This window comes from Truncatella angustata (genome assembly GCF_020726525.1).
Source record: "Truncatella angustata strain MPI-SDFR-AT-0073 chromosome Unknown BKA67scaffold_2, whole genome shotgun sequence".
Taxonomy (NCBI): Eukaryota; Fungi; Ascomycota; class Sordariomycetes; order Amphisphaeriales; family Sporocadaceae; genus Truncatella; species Truncatella angustata.
In genome coordinates, this window is record NW_025763382.1 from 6713132 (window position 1) to 6730934 (window position 17803).

A 17803-nucleotide genomic window follows, 5' to 3' on the forward strand; every position below is an offset into this window, starting at 1 on the left:
GTTGGCTTTTGCCACGAGATTCCTTTGATGGCATAATGAATACCCCCATTGCCCCACACCCAATCCAGGTCATCAGCAACATAGAGTTTTAGCCATTTTAGCCGAGAGCTTAAGCTCAACTCTAAACTTTCCTTGGTCATAAGATCGACACAAGAACCGTGCCCTACCCACCTCTTCCTCAATGCGAAACATTGACTGAACTAGCACTGAATTTGTTTTGGGAAACGGAGGCTAAGGAGCCAAAAGCTAGTTAACTTTTATGACCAGTATGCAATACCATGTTTCCTATATAGACTTCGTCATGCGGTTAAATCCCATTTATCCGACCAATCAAACATGTCGGGTATCCGGAACCAGAAAGTCTATACAAATACCAAGCTTCGCCAAGCATATCAAGCTTTCTTGGTTCTGCATACCGCGCTCCATTCCCAGTACAGTACTCCAGCTCCAAACGCCTTGGTTTGCATTCATCATGGTTGCTTTCACTCACCTTGCGCTCGCCATTTCGGCACTCTCAGGAGTCTTCGCCGCACCCACTGCTGGCCCTGATGCCCCTGATTTCATGATCGGGCCTCAAGACCTGGACCGCCGCCAGAACTACAACCAAAACTACAAGACCAACGGCAACGTCAACTTCTCGCCTGGCAACAACGGATACTCGGTCTCCTTCTCTGGCGCCGGAGACTTCGTCGTTGGCAAGGGCTGGACCGCCGGCACTAACAGGTAAAACAATCCGACATTTTCCATCTTAGTCTTAGTCGCAACGTGCTAAGTTAATCTTTTCCTGTAGAAACATCACCTTCTCGGGCTCCACAACCCACTCCAGTGGAACGGTGCTCGTTTCCATATACGGATGGTCGCGCAATCCGCTGGTAGAGTACTACATCCAGGAGTACACCTCGGACGGCAAGGGGTCGGCACAGGGAACTCAGGTCGGCACGGTCGAGAGCGACGGCTCCGTCTACGACATCTGGAAGCACACCCAGGTCAACCAGCCCTCCATCGTCGGCACTGCCACCTTCACTCAGTACATCTCGAACCGTCGCACTGCCCGCCCCGGCAGCGGTACTGTCACCACCAAGAACCACTTCGACGCTTGGGCTAAGCTCGGCTTGAACTTGGGCACTATGGATTACCAGGTCCTAGCTACCGAGGGCTGGGGTAGCGCCGGCGGTAGCTCCCAGTACACTCTTTCGACTTGAGTTCTGGAAGGGGGGGTAAGGTACCAGGTGGTTGCCTTTTAAAGGGGCCATGAAGGGAAGTGATGGGGTTAATTTTCCCCAGTTTATCCTATTCTTTTCGTGTACACTATTTAAATAAAACATTTGAGTAGATATCAGCATTTTTGACGCCACAAAATCAATGCCATGGCGTGTGATTGAGAAATATTTACTGTTGATAAGATGCTTCTGAGACCAAGTGATGAATCTATTAGATTTGTTAATACACAATTAATCCGTCACTTTTCAGTAACTCTCCCAAGGAAATGTCAAGTGAATTTACAGGTCGCAGCAAATTATCGTTGACCAGGAGTTCCAGATGCAGTATAGCGAGTTTGGTTAATTTACCATTTACCTAGATTGGCTGATTCCCAGTTAGCCCTCTCTAACTTATGGGTGCTTTTACTTACCTTAGCTGTCGTCGCCTATCAGTTTTTATACATAAGATCATCATCGGGATGATCATAAATATCAACAAGGCTGTTCTTGATCCCTTCCCATTTCTTCAGATACCCCTCTCGTTCTTTGATGCCCAAAGTGATTTTCTCCGATATAGGATACATCCGATCTTTCAAGCGATTAATCGCGTCCACAGTGCACTGGTTAAGAACTGTGGGCTTTGCAGTCAATCCAATGATCTGCCAAGGATCGTTGATTTTCTTGGGAATGTATACAGACTGTTGCACAAGAGCCTTCTTGAAGTCTTCCACCTTGCGATAATCGTGAAGCAGGCCTAGGGCTTCCGCCTTCATCAGAGCCACCTCCTGCGAAATAATATCTAGTAGACCATCAAGGACGGGTACGTTACCAAGAAGTTCCTGCTCTTTGAAGAAATCAGATGGGTCAGCCAGGCTATCCGCGAATCATGTCTGGTAGTCACTATTACGGCGGCTTACAACATTAAATCTCTCGTCAATGATGCGCAAGTCATCTCGTCTCGACGCTTCGAGGCCTTCCAGAGTGAAGGTGACCCGCTGTTCCATGAAAGTAAGGTGCGCATCAACAAAGCACAAGTCGCAGCGTCTCTCGAGCTTCTTGGCGTGCGTCATGAGCACCTGTCGAAGACTGTCAGTAGAGAAAACCGAGGAATGGATGTCGACGAAGCAACCATCCATCGTGGAGGTGGCATGCTCGCAGAGGTAAAACACAAGGCCCGACGCAAGTATCTCGTCTACCCGCTCCTTCTGCATATCCTCACATAGCTCATGAAACATTTGGGTTGGTGAAATTGACTGGTGGGTTTCTGGTACTTGAAATTGATGGTGTAATGATCGAAAGTGTTGATTGGGGTAATGATTGGGCTTAACGATGTTAGTGGCATCTAGTTCTTATATACCAGGGGCGACTACACAGATGTCCTCAGGATGATGGCTTGTTGAAGACACTTGATCAAACCTCGTGTATATGAGCAGGTTTCATTAAATATACAAGACCTGTGTGCTTGTTCTTGGCACATTGATCATCAAAGAGTCATATGGGAACAAATTCTTTGTGGTCAAGGTGACCAATGTACCCTCTCCTTACGTTATATGGTAATATAGGTTGGAAACCATCGATACAAGAATCCAGGAAACTGACATTAGCTTGGGATATCAAATGGTCTAGCAGGATGCTGCCATATCATCTCTAGTAGTAATTACGGCTTAGAAACGAGCCACGGTGTATTTCAACACATTCCGAACATCACGTTCAAGATACGACTGCACTATACGACAAAGCAAATCATGGACTCGCTTCTCACCTAGTCTAGTTGAGAAAAGTGCTTCCCGAATTCTCGTCTCATGCTTGCTGGAACACATAGAGATTCGTGCCCCAATGATGTCGATTTGTAGACACATCGGAGGCATTGGAACACTACCGTTATGTTCTCGTAGAGAAAATATTCACGGCAACCGTGCATGACGGTGGTCTCAATGGCACAACCGCAAGCGAAAACCTCGTAAGCAACGAAGATGGCCTAACGATTGTGACCTTCCAAGGAATATGCAAAGTCGAGAAGCTCGATTTTAATTTCGTTTGAGGTTTTGGTGAGATACCTTGGTTGTCAGATTGCAGGGCCCTCTTTACATTTCCTCTTTAGATGAGGTTTTAGAATCACAGGTAAGAGCTGCAATATCATAATTTCAAAGAAGTCAGTCAAAGAAACTTGATCTCAGAGTAAAGTAAACCCTAGAACCTCCTTGTCTTTGAAGTAATCAGTGGAGAAAACTCCTTGTTTCAGATCTTCCTGAGCCTTGGTAATACAACATTCTCAAGTGCCTTGGATCGAAATAACGCGTATTGCGTTTCAATGAACCATAACTGTATCATGTGCCACAATGAACTATGGAAATAGCAGCACGATCTAGATGCAGGAGTCCTTGTTGTTAGATGAAGCATATATTCACTGCATGTACCACATAGTGACCTGTCATGCACACCTCATCCCCCAGATAGCGACTAAGACTAGACAGATTCAGAGCAAAATACAAAGTCTTCATCTGAATTTAATTACGAAGCAGTTCACATACTATTTCTTGTAAACATTCGAACCGAAATCAACATCACTGCTATGCCGATTAACAGTAAGCGGAAATGCGAAGATGAAGTCATAGGAGCCAAGCAGGAACCGGAAGGGCTGGATTGCCTGCACGAGCATTGGAAAGACGCCAAACGAGTCGAATTTGAGCAAGGCTGCGTATAATGTATCTAAATGGACAGGCACAACCATCCAAGAACCCCTAAGCAGGCTCAAGGGCCACAAAAACTCGTCATGCCCATGAACACAAAGCCGAAAAGTATTGAGATTGAAGAGAAACCAACAAAGTGCAAACATGGCCCCAAGATTACTGAGGTATCACAGCAAAATCCCTCACATAAAAGACGGCCTGCGGTCGCCGCCAAAAGATTTCAGCAGATTAAGCGGGTGCAGAAAAAGCCACTTACAGTTTTGAGACCTATACCTAGACCGAAGCCGAAAGGAAGCTAGACTAGTTTGACGTCGGCCTTGGACAGTATAAATTATGGTTAAATAACGCTTGGCATCACGGAACAATTAGTACAGAACTTGTTCACAACCAAATTCAGTCATATGTGATGTTGTTACATCACTCGCATTCGGACTCAATTGACTATGCAGACCTGGGCGTCTCTTTGAAGTAATTTAACCAAGCACAATTTCCTTCCACACAGGACCCTCATCCCAGGCATCCTTGACAGCCTCCTTCAGAACTCGTCCGATACCAACCCTCTCAGCAGTAGTTAACTGATTTCTGTTTCCTTCAGGTTGCCGCTGTTTCCACTCAACCATCATGACATGGAACTCAGCCCAGTCCGGTCCCATACCATAAAACCTCTTGTAAGGATGATTTTCGTGCGGTCGACCCCAATCGCAATAATAGTTGGCCTCAGATAACATCAAAAAGTCGTAAGTCTTATCTGGCGAGTATTGCTCCCTCCAGTCAGAATGTAATAATACGTACCCACAGGTTTGCGATTGATGGTTCAGCAGCAGAAACACCATTCGACCATTAGGCTCCCATACGGGATCGATAGATCCGTACCGGAGGTAATGCCCGGAAGGCTGGATGCGAAATTTAGCAGTGAGAGTACAGAAACAAAGAAACTCTCCCTCGGAGGATGGCGACCAATGCCTAATATGGTACGGGGTAGCTATTTGAGGCTGCACAGTCTGTTGTGAAGCATAGCACGCAATTATAGGATCACGAGTGGTGATATCTCGTCCATACCAGCTTTCCTCATTCACTGCTGCTGAATCGCACCCAACTTTCTCATTGCGACTATGTTTCGTGTCGTCCACAGCCAATGGAACATTTTTATTTCCTTTGTTGGTTGGCAACCGTTTCCAGTTGATCCACGTGCGTTCTTTCAGCCAACCCATGACTAGCGTCTGCTCTTGCTCCTTTGTCGCGGAGTAGCCATACGAGGCAAGTGCGAGTGTATCACCGATCCAGTGTACTGAACCATCCCAGCCCGTCCACGACCAGGAAGGGCCAGAACCCCTTCTTCGCTTGCAAGGGCCTACAGGTTGCCATAGTAGTGCAAGGTCGAAGATGCCCTCCGGAAGTCCACAACTCGATTTCGTTGCGAGCTGGTCACTTAGGACGTTTCCGACACCTCTAAATGCATTCATCATGTCTAACTCAGGATACGTCAATTTTCGGGTCGTATATGCTTGAACAGCCTTGAAATATAGTATAGTCGGTTGCACGCCTTCGCGAATAAATCTTTTGGAAATATGAGCGGACAGGAGGCTGTGGTCGGCGCCGAAGTTGGATGGTGGGTAGACGTCTTCGTTGAACACGTGCGACATGCAAGAGAAATATACTTGGTTGTTTACAAAGATGAGGGTCCTGGTACTCAGGTGCTCCTCTTGAAATCTAATCATCTATCAGCAAGCTAATTCTCGCAGAAAGTACTCAAATCACATGGAGAAAGAAATGCTTGTCAACTTACGTCCAGCCCCGTGATTCGTATATACTGCGATCCATATAGGTAGAATGATTGAACACGCCTAATACTCTCAAGCCTTGGCGTATTTCAACTTGGTGCTGGACGGGAGTCCGCGTCTTGGTCACTCCATGTAGTCCTCCCTCCACAGCCTTGTCATCGGCGGCGGCGATGACGAGGTGTGCCTGTTGGTAGATTGTGTCCATGGCACCAATATTGGCTTGTGAGTTCTCTGCATTATCCTGGAGGATACATAAACTGTCAATCCAGATATGTCGCTCGCCCAACTTGCGTGTGAATATTATGGCGTCTCTTATGGTGGGATTGAGTTGATCCCAGACATGACCGAGCCCATTCTCCCGCTTCAAGTCCTCGACATTCGACGATACTGTCTTGAACTTTACGCTGTTACCCCAAACGTAACTCAACGCAATGAAGCGGCTCACCGTAGTTGTCTCCACGAGGCGCAGATCCACAACGTCAATCAGCATGAAACCTGGGGGAAGGGTTCGAAGATGTCGAAAACGCGACGCCACATTGCCGCACTCGTGGTGCGCCTGGCAGATGGACATCCAGGCCGTGACCATCAAAGGATCGATTACAGAATCACTGATCAATCTCCCAGATCCGGCAATCTGTGTGTCATCATCACCAACAAGTCTAATGTTGAACGGAATACCATTGTCTTCGCTGCGCGGCATAAGCCAGATAGCCAAGCATGCATTGGGTGACCCCTCCGAGATTTGGTTCCACGACCCTTGGACACGGGCTCCTTCCACCGCACCGGGAGGTACCGGTCCATCGCGAAATGCTTGCGAAATGAATTGACAGAGAGAACAATATGTGCGCGACGTTACATCATCATATGAGCCGAGCTGGTACATCCGCTTCTCGTCAAAGGGTGACGACGTGAACCTACCCTTGCTTAGCTGGAAGACCTGGCATTTGTAGCAAAGTCCATCTTCAGCCAGCGTACCGGCGGCCCTCACGGCTTCTAGCGTCATCTTCAGAATGTTGGGCGCTGTGACTGCTACCAAACGACCTATTTGCGGGGCTTAACGAGTACAAGGCAATTTGACACCTACAAGTCTACAAGTCTACAAGTCATCAAAACATACCAAATCGACCAGTGTCACGTGCTCGCAAAAGTGCATTTGTGCAATTCAACCTAGGCGCCAAGGCTTGGTCTACTAGACCCAACCTCCTCATACCATTCTCAATTACGGGTGCAGCATTGCATACCGCCTGTGCGAAATCTGACTCCTATCTTAAGCAGAAGTCCGCACCAGTGACATCCATTCCGCACTTGCTCGCCGGTCTGTCGGGGTACAGAAAATTGTTGTAGACCCATCCAGTCTCAGGAGCGCAAGCATAGTGAATATACGTAATGGCCGACACGAACTCGTCTGAATAACAACTTTCAATATGGCCACGGGCACAGATGTACACGACGGTTGACCCCCATTTCGAAGCAACGTTCTGGTAAGCCTCGACAAAACCTGTGTGGTCGCAGTAGTCAACCATTTGCTGCAAAGCGTGTCGTAGTTCATCGTCGTTGATTAGATTTTGACCACAGCCTGCTCCATCGCGTGCTGAATCTGTCACCGTCAAGGTGTCATCGCCAACCGATTCGACATTCTTGAATTCGCCGTCAGGTTGCTGTTTCACAGTCTCCATACGTCGCCATGGCCAAGCAGGCCTGAATCCGGAGCCAGATTGTTGAGCAGGATCACCACTGGATGCACAGATAGTTCGGCGCCAAGTCCAAGTAGATGCCTCTGTGCGCTCCCTCCGGTCATTTTCAATCAACTTTGGGTCTGGTTTGGAGGTATGGTCGAGACGGATTGGCGCTTCCGAGTTCCAATTAGCGTCGCCAGTAACAATCCAGAGTCCATTTACGGCATCATTCGGCAGCATCATAGCTTGTACCGGCGGAAACATGGCTACAAGCCAAGAAAGTTGGTTCTCCCACATGATTCCGGAGACCTGGATATTGAATAGTTGAATTATGGCCGCTATTGCATATCAACTGTGATAATTTGATTGCTAAAGGATCGTGTGATGATATGAACTATTTTCAAGCGGCCACAGGCACATAATATTTATATCTCCATTGGCTCATGAATAGCAGAACTGAACTGTGGCTGAAGACAAGAGTCGGCCCGGATCTCTTGTTACTTCCGTTCAAAGGTTGTTACACAGAGCAATACTCAGTCGCCAAAATCCCATAAAAAGCCGAGTGTCACACCTTGAATTTTGTGTGCACATCGTCACAATGAAACATTACCTACTCAACATCTTACAACACGAAGTACCCCCTATATGTGACAAATCGTTGATAGCCAGCCAAATAAACGTTGCATTATTTGTCATCCGAGATCATTTATGGTGATTCGTGAAACACATTCAAATCGCTGATTCTTCGTCAGACTAGCCAGGTATAAGCCATCAATGTAAGCGAATCTCGCGGATAGACTGCTGGATTCTGATCACCATAGCCACAGTAAACCACAAATTTACATGGTCGCCGCTGACCGAGGTGTCCACTTAGCTCTATGAGAACGACAAAAACAGCGCGAGCGAGGAAGCCAACACTATTGTATGTTGCACAGCTCTTATGCTGTTCAAATCATATTGATAACTTAGAGGGTCGAGGAAACATTTGGCAGGATTCCCCTAGTAAGTCTTTAAGTTCTGCGGGATGTGCTCAGGCCGGCAAGATCGTTGCAGTAATATGACCGATAGAGAGCACTGGCGCAAGTCGTTGAGTGAGTAATGATGTCATGCTTGTAGCGCTGTGAAATGTTGATTCTGCAGATTTTAATTTGGGGCGGCAGAGTTTTGATTGCGAACACGATTGCCAGTTGCGTTAAATATCGGCTGTCATCTATCTATTTCTATAATCGTTAAAACGGAGCTGACCCTTGAATCGACTTTTTAAACAAATAAGCGGCTAAAACCAAATACATTAAGAATAGTAGCAATATAGTAGGAGAAAAAAGCTCCGCGGGTCAAGATCTACGGATTTGCCAAAGAGTACATCAATCTATCCATCCCTGCTCAGAGATATCAAAACTTCTCATGCAATGTAACATTGAAACAATGACCTCTATGCAGATTTCTCGTTGCATCTCTCACTTTTCCGTCGATCTCAGAGACTCAATCTTTTATAGGGGTTTCAAACGATGGCCCCATCATGTCGTCATTCCAAGCCTGGGCGAACATACGCCAATCCCATTGAGTACAATGCTCCTCGTCAAATATGGATCTTCACTATGCGCAAAGATGCTTAGGTTAGGTAAGTTACACGGGCGCTTAAGAGCGTTCCTGTCCCAAGACTTCTTGACGAAACAATGCATCGGTCTTTGCTTTTGCCTCAGGTGTGGCGCTTAACAATAACGCTCACACAATACGCCGCTTTCGGTTCATTGTTTCAGTACGAGTCCATAACGCATACTATAACAATGGCAAAGAGGTCAACACAACACAGAACATTACATTTGAATCATTGCCACTACTCTTTTGTTCTATATGAGTTATTGGTGAAGGAACATGTTTGATAACGCTGATTTGTCAAACGGACGATCATCTCACCACTTCTTCATGAGCACAGCATCAAATCACATTTACTAGTCTTTTTGAATATTGTTGCTTGATATGTTACAACTAAACAGCGCCGCAGAGTCACCTGCCAGAAACCTGCCTTCACGCTCGCATTTGAATTACATCGAACAGTCAATTGACGCATTACGCAATCTGTGGCAAGAATGGTTTGGTGACAGCAAAGTATCTGCACAGACGCACGAGAATTACAAAAACGAAGCAGATGTATATATACCTTCGTTCGGTGTTGCAGCACACGACACAGCCACAGAAAACGAAGATACTGGCGTCGTTGCCCAATTAGCTGAGCTAAAACGAATGTTTGCCAAGGAAGACATCATCTATGTAGCCGTTGAAGTTGAGATTGCAGAAAGCAGATACGGCGGGGTTACAGATATTGGTCTTGCTATATGGTCTCCTGAATATGGCGGCAATGACATATGTTACCATTGGCATATTGACGAGACAGGCGGTGTGCACCAGAGCCATGACTATAATCACCCAGACTCATTCGCATTTGGGCGGACTGAGTTCATTGATTCCTCAAAAATTCCAATTGTTCTTGACGACTGGCTGCTATCTCTTTCCAAAAGACATAAGCGAGTATGCATTATTCAGTATGGCAGAAGTTCTTTGCGTCATCTAGAGCCAGAATGGTTCATCCCGTCAGATGTGCTCAAACTTAACGTTCAGGAAATATGGCAACAACAACGAGGAACAAGTCACGACTGGCCACTGCAAGAGGCTTTGATGGATGCAGGAGAGGGGATCGAGGTATCCTTTCTTCTCACAAACCTCGGCAACAAGGCGCATTTTATAATGCGCCTGATGCTCAAACTTTTGCACCGAATCAAAGAAGAAGCGAATGACATTTCATATCTTGAGGCGCTGGATATTACGAAAACATACCAATAAATTCTTTTTCGAGAGCAGTAAAGCTTTTACGCAACCACGTTCTCGGCGCTTGGCTTCATTTTGCGACTCATGAAGCTTTACAAGGCTTTTCCGTGAAAATAACTTCGACAATCACCTCTGCTTTGCCGTTACAATTCCACAAAAAGTCATCATCCATAAGCACAAGCGGGGTTTTGCCTCCAGGATCAGCTACCGCGCTTTTATAAGTTATGCGCAGGTCTTGATGAGAACTTTCACAAACTGTCTCTGTTGTGGCTATATTTTCCAGAGATTGTAACAAGCTTGTTTTTAGTTCGTCGCTGCCCGTATCCTCAAATATCGTGTGGTTGCGAGTTCGAGGCTGGCAGTACTCATCCCAGGAAATACTCAAGAGAACAGTGAACGTCCCACCCGACACGAGTTCATGTGAAGTTCTGGAGGGACCACGAGAAGATATCGGAAAAGTGATGCATCTCGAAGGAGCCCATATTTCATGATAAGCTCGACTGGCCGTCCTCATATGGCCAAATCCCTCAACAACTCTGATTCCCGACTGTGCGTAAGTACCATACCCAGGTTGAATGCCACATACCCTTTCGTGTTCCATTTCTCGACCTTTTGTGATAAGATGAAGGTCAGTTATGACCGGTCCTATTTGTACAATGTACGACGGTTGCAAGCAGACCAATGACTTTTGCGATCCAGATCTTTCCCATAAGGTGTCATTCCCCTTGCGAATAAGGAGCCAAAGAGGAAATCTGCGACGAACGTTCGCAACTTCCCCCAGACTGTTTTGTCTTTTGTTACCACGTAGTTCATAAGAACAGTTGAGGCCCATGAAGTATGTTCGCAGGCCACCTTGCGAGAAAAAGTGCGTGGATACAAGTGGCACGGTTAAGCGTAATCCGAGATTTGTTTGCAAAAAGGGGAGTTTTGTAACCTCGGCGTCATAAACAACTGACCCACAGCCTCGGAAGCTCGATGGAGATTCTGCGAACGCTCCTGTCCAGGCGTCAATCGCGCAGGTGTAGGACGCCCAGGCGAATATACTTTGATCATCAGATCGTTTGATGATTTCTTCTTGCAGCTTTCTAAAAGCGTTATTTCCTTCTCCGTACAACATTGGTATGCTGATATCAAAGATCCCAAGGAGACAGTATGCCATGTCTTCAGGAACAGTAGTCGTTCTATCCGCGGCCCACGACATCCGCTGCGCTACTGAAAAACTTGGGATGGTAGAGCGATTCTCCAATGCCAGCTTATGTATATTGGTTGAGTTTGAGATCGACAAAGCCATTTCGGTCTTGTGGGCAAGCGGCGACCAGTCCTTGGCAAAGAACACCACGTTCTGAGGGGCAAGAAGCTCCTGAAGGGTCCATCCCCGTGACCACCAACGACTACTCAAGAAGCGCGGTTTGATATCGCGAGCCTCGTTATCCGACAGGTATCGCATTGGACGAAATTCTAGACCATGACTGATTTGACATTGTGGAACAGGTGCTTTATCACCCCAGACCCGACGGAAGCGCTGCTGGGACATTGGAGGTGCCACATCGGTCAAGTAAGCATAGCAAATTAGGGTGTTACTGTACCATTTGCTACAACGCACATGTTAAATTTACTGTTTCTTATAATATATACCTGCCTTTTGAAAAGGGGCAACACTCACAACATGGAATTGATAGCCTCGCTTAGCTCAGCCGAGCTCTCTTTATTGATGCAAATGGTATCACACCAAAGGTAACGAATCCCGTCACGTCGAGCTTGATCACAGGCACCCAGAATCTTCAGATAGCCCGACTTCTGACGAATTTTGATCGTGTGCTCCGGTTTGTTTGAATGGGGACATTGGCCCTTTATTGCGCCCGAGGGGTGAACCTGCTCCCATTCCTGGAAGGTGACCTCATCACAGCCCCAGGTGTGCGATAGGATTGCATAGTCCATACCGGCGGCATCCCAAGGCTGGAGGAGGAGAAGTGTTTGGGTGTCAATGTGACGCATGGTGGTGATGTTTAATATTACGGGAGTGGAATAAAACAATATTCAATATGAGAAGCGAAGAACGCTAGTTTAGAACTCAATGATAATCAAGGAAAATGTGAAGATCTCAGGATTAAAATTGAATAACAGCGTAAGTCTCTTAAAATCTCAAGAACTTCAACGTGGAAGAGCCTGAGCATGTTATGCTAGCAATGTTAGTCATTGGTCGTTTCTCGCTAGAGAAGCCATGAAACAAGCTTGGGGCGCCATATTTGAGCCATGTCGGGTACATCATGTGTGTGAATGACAGATTTGCGCCTGTTTGGAAACCTTGGTCGATGGGATGGAGTGATCGTGTGACTTACTTTTTGATACTCTTTCAAAACCAGCTCGAAAGCCGATGTTTCCACGCCTCTGGCTTCAGACAAGAAGGAAGATCTGTCAAGTGATGTATTCCTAAGTCACTGACTGCGATACTCCAAAGGCCATAGATTCAATATCAGCTGGGCGTCGTAATTCGCTCGGACAAACAACTTCTTCATGATGTGGATCCGAGCTGTTGAATTCACCTATTTGGATGTATAACATTATAACCATTATCTAAAGCAATTACCACCAAGTGAAGCCTGACACATTGGTTTGTGGATAACTATGCTTGAAACTTCCTTGTCTCCTACAGCGGCTCAGAGCAGCAGCACTAACGCCAGTGGAGGTCTGAGCAAGGTATACCGGAGGCTGAGCAGGACGTCTGATGATCAGTCAATTATCATTTTCTCAGGCAGAGAGCAAGCTGTTAGCCAGAAAAGGCTTCGTGTTGATCACGTTCAGATTCTGTTCGTCGTTGGCAAAAAGCAGCTAACCTGCAGAAATCATTAAAAGGACAGGAGGAATATCAGCTAGCAGAACTGTTATAGTACGGAATGATCCGAATGAGACATTAAGATGAGAAGGAAATAATTGTGATGCTCTTTAAACATATCAAAATACTATAATGGAGCGGGTGTCGGTGGCAGTACTAGTAACATGTGTAGTATTACATATATAACCTAGGCTTGAACAAATACTGTGGTCGGCATAGGGCCTTGGACGTGTTTTCGCTGGACATATATATGTCAGACTAACTTACAAACTTCAGTTGTGTGATTAGGTGCGGTTACTCTATTCTTCGACTAAGCAGCACGTTTCCGCAAGGCAATATTGGCAACCGCTTCGAACCGGCCCTGGAAGTCACAATGATATTCATCATGAACATTGACAGTCGGAATGTCTGCAGTCTCATCAGAACTTTTTCCCACGCCCAAGCGCAAGTATAATGGTTCGAAGAATGTCGGAGATCTCGACGAATGCCATTGCGAGTGCGATCATAAGCGAGTCAAAGCTACGGGAATTGGTTGGCCACTTCGCTGATAGTTCGCTTTTAGGGCCTCTCAGCATTACAGTTAACAAGTTATAACGTTTTGATGGTAAGCCTGAAGCCGACCATCCAAAACACTTTTATTCGCAAGAGCCCTTGATAATTTCTCCCTGTATTTCAAGAAAGTATTCTGAAACTAGAATATCTGTAGAGCAGCCTGCCAAGAAAATAGTAGGTCGTGTCTTCGGGTGCGGTAAGTTCTCTTCCAGAGGCCCCAGGACATTCATTCTGCGCCAGTCTTTTCCTAACTTTTCACAAGCATATTTTGTTATCGAGACTTCGAGAAGATGGCCGTAAAGCTACCTATGCACAATCCCAAGTCAAACCTATCGCCGAGCCATATCCAATCGGTGGTGAAGAATGAAACGCGGCCGTCTTGGGAAGTCCATCCGCGTGGCCCTCATAGTCTTTTCAAACTGCTGTCGCTATCGTCAGGAAAGAAAACCTGACACGCTGTCGTGAACGGACGCAGACGCTCAGTATCTCCGTATGTCCAGCATTTTCGTTAGATAAAATCAACGCGCTTAGGCGTTCGGGGAATATAGCCATCAGGATTGCGCTTGGACAACACCGGAAGGGTGGATTTGTTCCCATTCATGGAATGTGACTTTCTCACTATTACCCCACGTATGAGAAAGAACAGTGTGTGTCATTTCAGAGTTTCGGGACAATATCAACGAGCATCAAAGCATAAGATCGATGCGATGTATCGTGGCAGATGTCAACTTCCAGAGACTGGTATTGGCCCACGCCTCCCACCCCCGGGCCAGGTTACAGAGGTGGAAGGAGCGGCGAGGAGATATTCGCGACTGCTGAAATCAAGGATCGGCCTGGTCGTCGACCCTGACCAAACCAAAGAGTCAGAAGACGATGGCGCTACTGGCACACCACGTCAGAGACTGCAAGCACGCATGCGAGCACCAGAAGAGACAGTCACTATGACTTGTCATAATGAAACAACACCCATATGGAGAAGGAGCTGGAAAGCGCAACCCTTCAAAGCAAGTTCCTCCACTGGCGGTTGGTCATCGACATGTCTCTTGGTGCGAAACAGACCCTCGCCTTTCGCAAGACAAAGAAACAACCCCTGGTATATTGATTGATATTGAATACATGATCGGCGAACGATAAGCTAGTTGCCTCTAGCTCTAGGGACATGAGCTGCAGCGAGAGCTACGGGACAGCCTGAGGGCTCTTTGTTCGCTGTTGAGTACCGGAAGGGTTTCAACGTCTTGTAGTCCAGTCACGATATATGACAGGTCGAACGAATTAGTTTAGTCATAATTCTATTCTCATAAGGCGCAGCGCCAAAACCAGATCGCTCGCTTTTCTCTAGTCCTGGATGTGCCGCTTGTACGCCTACTCCACTATCATTACTTAAGCCACATCTGGCAACCTCACCGCAATGTCTCCTGACTGTGTGATATATCGTACCCACGGCAGCGAAGGATATTGTAACTGAGGATTTGTCAGTATAGTGTCACCATAAGAGACTATTGGCGGCAACGTACCTTTGGCTCCGTGATCTTCAGATATCGCACCTGGATACCACTGGTGGTGAAGTATGGAATCTCAAACTTGACCTGGATGGGTCTCTTGGCGCCTTTGCCAGCATTGACGCCTCCCATGCTGCCACCAAAACCACCTGTCATACCGCCACCATGTTCATCGTCGCCGCGCACACTAGGAAGACCGAGCTCTGCGCGCATTAGAAACTCCTTGGCGCCACCGAATTGCTTGATCTTCCAGACGATGGCGCTCTTCTCTGGTGCATAGTGGACGCTTCCAATGTTCGTTCTGAACCTGGGGGAGTCGGCGTCATCTGGCACTGGAACTATGATCTCGACGTTGTTCGCGGTACTCCTCCTCTTGAAGTGAGCTCTTGCCTTGAGCATGTACTCTATCCTGGATCCCGAGTGGCTCTCCACAACACATTCCACCCAGATCAGAGGCTTGACCTGGGTGTTCAATCGGTAGCTCATGAGTTCGAATTCGCCATCGGGAGGGATGAAGGAGATAGTTCTGTCGTTCTCGAACCGGGATAACCGCACACACTGATGAAACTTGACGTCCTCCATTTCGATAGCCTTGCCCCTCGTCGTCCTTCCAGTTGTTTCGAACATGACCTTATCGTTCAAGCCCAGTCTGAGTTCGGGCATTCCGGACAGATAGCACTTCATCTTGATGGCCCCCAGGATTTCGGACCGTAGTACGTTGCCATTGGCGGCAACGAGTAGATTCAGGCTCTCAACGACATCGAGGAAGACCTCGTTCTTACGATATCTGATACCCTCTGACCGCCACGACACGGCGTTGGTGACTGCGATTGGCGGCCTGGCCTGTACATCCAGCTTGTGCGATTCCTGTGTGATATACTCTTGGAGGATCTTGGATTCGGTCGTTTGTGGATATCCAAAGTCCATCATCTCGTCCAGCAGTTCGTAGATGACGACAAAGTTGTCGCGGATTGATTCTTCCTCGAGCGCCTTGAAGTATTCGGTGAAGACCTCGACGATCTTGTGTAGGAATAGCAATATCTCGGCGGCATTCGTGTTTCGTTTCGTAAGCGCGAGGAGGTAGAGGTTGTTGTGTCGGATGTAAAGATACTGGAGTGTGTTAGGCGGTGCGGATGAGCCAGGCTCGAGGTGTTATGCCTACATTGATTCCCTCGTGTGAGAAACATGGTGGGACTGCTGATGATTCCTCTTCTGCTTCGCTCAAAAGGACAGGGAACTTCTCTACAGCTGACATGGGTAAGTCACCTCTGTAGTTCCGGGCAAGAAGGGTCTGATGAAGTCTGGGTTAGTCTCGCTGGGCTGTGTGGTATACGCTGAGCACATATCATACCTTGCCCTTCAGGTCGAGGAAGAAGATGGCAGAGGCCATGTTGCCAGATAGCTGTCAGGGGAAGATGATGGAGAGGATGTTGGAGCGGATATGGATCGGCACTCGGGCCAGACGGGGCGATTCAAGAATTATTGCTCATGCGCCGTTGTCTACAAAAGAGCAATGGGTGGAATTCGGATGCCTGATCTCACCGTTGCTTTGATACGTAGAGATCACGAACCCGGTACAGCAGCAAGTAGCACCCCTCGATGAATGATGAGGTGTAGCTTGGCGGACTGTCAAGCAACTGGACAGCTGTCCCAGCTGATGCTTGTGGAACATCCACCATGTGTACTAAGTAATAAGGAGACGTGTGGATCTGTGTGGAGCTGCGAATGACGGAACAATGAAGCTCAGTGTCCGAGAGCTCAGATTGGTCTAGCTCCACCGGAAAGCTTGGGCCTTCTTTGGTGGGGCTCTCCCACACGGTTGCAATAAAAGCTCGTTCGTGAAGATTTTCGGATTCCCTTTCTTCTTTTACAACCATGCGTTCATTAGACAGTAGGTGTTTCACCACGCGACTGGGACTGGCATTCTGCTGGGTTCCCGACTGTGTTAGCAATTGATTCCACTCGATTCAGCAACGCATAGATTATTCTATGAAATAGGTACCATAAGAGCTGCCCGGTTACGCCTTTTTGGCAACTACTCCGTAGATCGGGCGGCGTCAGAGGGACCGGACATTCCATGATTTGACCTTTTCAAATTTGACTGTAGAAAAGACCCATGTACCAAGGGGAAGAAAAAAAACCACTTTGGCTGGGGTGCGCGAGTGATGGATAGCATTGACTACGATGTGAGCGTTGGATCGCTACCTCGCGTGCGGAATATCAACTGCGCAGGAATGACCCATTAATGAGCTTCGGTACTTGACCGCGGCTTCGTCACCTTGGCTCGCCTTGGCTTCAGCTCCATGTATGGAATGATTCCTCAAGAGAATCCTTCACAAGCGGAGTACGTCCCTGCTCACACTTGCTTACATATTAAGGTTTTCGTTGGCCTGAAGTATCTCTATCATGGCCAACCCTTTTCGACTTTCACATGACTGAAATGAGGTCAAATCTCCCCGTTCAGGATTCCTGATCGCTGATCGGGTAAATTTTCGTTCCCCTATCCTCATGCAGCAATCTTGGGCGAAGTGCCACAGGAACCATCGTCTCATGCTTGAAGTTTATATCACGACATCGTCAAAGGCTGGCTTGTGCTATAGATAGTCTCATGCCGTTCGTCTGATATATGTTTCAACAGCCGGAAGACGAGGGGAGGTTTTGCCGTCCTTCAATGCGAGTGCAATGGGAGCGTGTAGGGCATTTGGCTTGTGACAGCAGTGAACACGAATCGGATTGGAAGGATTTGG

The 17803-nt window shown here is 47.3% G+C and overlaps 8 protein-coding genes across 8 annotated transcripts; 3 read left to right on the forward strand and 5 right to left on the reverse strand.

Moving 5' to 3' along the window:
- Nucleotides 1-472: 472 nt before the first annotated feature.
- On the forward strand, nucleotides 473-1202 carry BKA67DRAFT_533457 (glycoside hydrolase family 11 protein; the record flags this gene model as incomplete). The annotated part of the gene is made up of 2 exons (XM_046099705.1): nucleotides 473-723; nucleotides 791-1202. 2 exons carry the CDS (start codon nucleotides 473-475, stop codon nucleotides 1200-1202), a joined length of 663 nt encoding a protein of 220 aa, XP_045962534.1.
- A 446-nt stretch (nucleotides 1203-1648) lies between these two features.
- BKA67DRAFT_656500 (uncharacterized protein) lies at nucleotides 1649-2335 on the reverse strand (the record flags this gene model as incomplete). The annotated part of the gene is made up of 2 exons (XM_046106951.1): nucleotides 1649-2038; nucleotides 2117-2335. 2 exons carry the CDS (start codon nucleotides 2333-2335, stop codon nucleotides 1649-1651), a joined length of 609 nt encoding a protein of 202 aa, XP_045962535.1.
- A 1953-nt stretch (nucleotides 2336-4288) lies between these two features.
- Nucleotides 4289-6748, reverse strand: BKA67DRAFT_689456 (heterokaryon incompatibility protein-domain-containing protein). The gene is made up of 2 exons (XM_046109097.1): nucleotides 5676-6748; nucleotides 4289-5599 (listed from the first exon to the last, which is right to left on the reverse strand). Exons 1-2 carry the CDS (start codon nucleotides 6671-6673, stop codon nucleotides 4363-4365), a joined length of 2235 nt encoding a protein of 744 aa, XP_045962536.1. The 5' UTR covers nucleotides 6674-6748; the 3' UTR covers nucleotides 4289-4362.
- A 124-nt stretch (nucleotides 6749-6872) lies between these two features.
- Nucleotides 6873-7915, reverse strand: BKA67DRAFT_557648 (uncharacterized protein). The gene is made up of 2 exons (XM_046102277.1): nucleotides 7246-7915; nucleotides 6873-7151 (listed from the first exon to the last, which is right to left on the reverse strand). The coding sequence occupies exons 1-2, from the start codon at nucleotides 7641-7643 to the stop codon at nucleotides 6938-6940; spliced, it is 612 nt and encodes a 203-aa protein (XP_045962537.1). The 5' UTR covers nucleotides 7644-7915; the 3' UTR covers nucleotides 6873-6937.
- Nucleotides 7916-9326: 1411 nt separating this feature from the next.
- On the forward strand, nucleotides 9327-10187 carry BKA67DRAFT_533460 (uncharacterized protein; the record flags this gene model as incomplete). The annotated part of the gene is made up of 1 exon (XM_046099706.1): nucleotides 9327-10187. One exon carries the CDS (start codon nucleotides 9327-9329, stop codon nucleotides 10185-10187), a length of 861 nt encoding a protein of 286 aa, XP_045962538.1.
- A 630-nt stretch (nucleotides 10188-10817) lies between these two features.
- On the reverse strand, nucleotides 10818-12167 carry BKA67DRAFT_591346 (heterokaryon incompatibility protein-domain-containing protein; the record flags this gene model as incomplete). Its single annotated transcript, XM_046104703.1, has 4 exons — nucleotides 10818-11024; nucleotides 11059-11595; nucleotides 11683-11764; nucleotides 11836-12167. The coding sequence occupies 4 exons, from the start codon at nucleotides 12165-12167 to the stop codon at nucleotides 10818-10820; spliced, it is 1158 nt and encodes a 385-aa protein (XP_045962539.1).
- Nucleotides 12168-14156: 1989 nt separating this feature from the next.
- Nucleotides 14157-14663, forward strand: BKA67DRAFT_533462 (uncharacterized protein; the record flags this gene model as incomplete). The annotated part of the gene is made up of 1 exon (XM_046099707.1): nucleotides 14157-14663. One exon carries the CDS (start codon nucleotides 14157-14159, stop codon nucleotides 14661-14663), a length of 507 nt encoding a protein of 168 aa, XP_045962540.1.
- Nucleotides 14664-14937: 274 nt separating this feature from the next.
- On the reverse strand, nucleotides 14938-16446 carry BKA67DRAFT_513517 (putative clathrin assembly protein AP47; the record flags this gene model as incomplete). The annotated part of the gene is made up of 4 exons (XM_046097575.1): nucleotides 14938-15018; nucleotides 15072-16166; nucleotides 16219-16347; nucleotides 16408-16446. 4 exons carry the CDS (start codon nucleotides 16444-16446, stop codon nucleotides 14938-14940), a joined length of 1344 nt encoding a protein of 447 aa, XP_045962541.1.
- Nucleotides 16447-17803: the final 1357 nt, after the last annotated feature.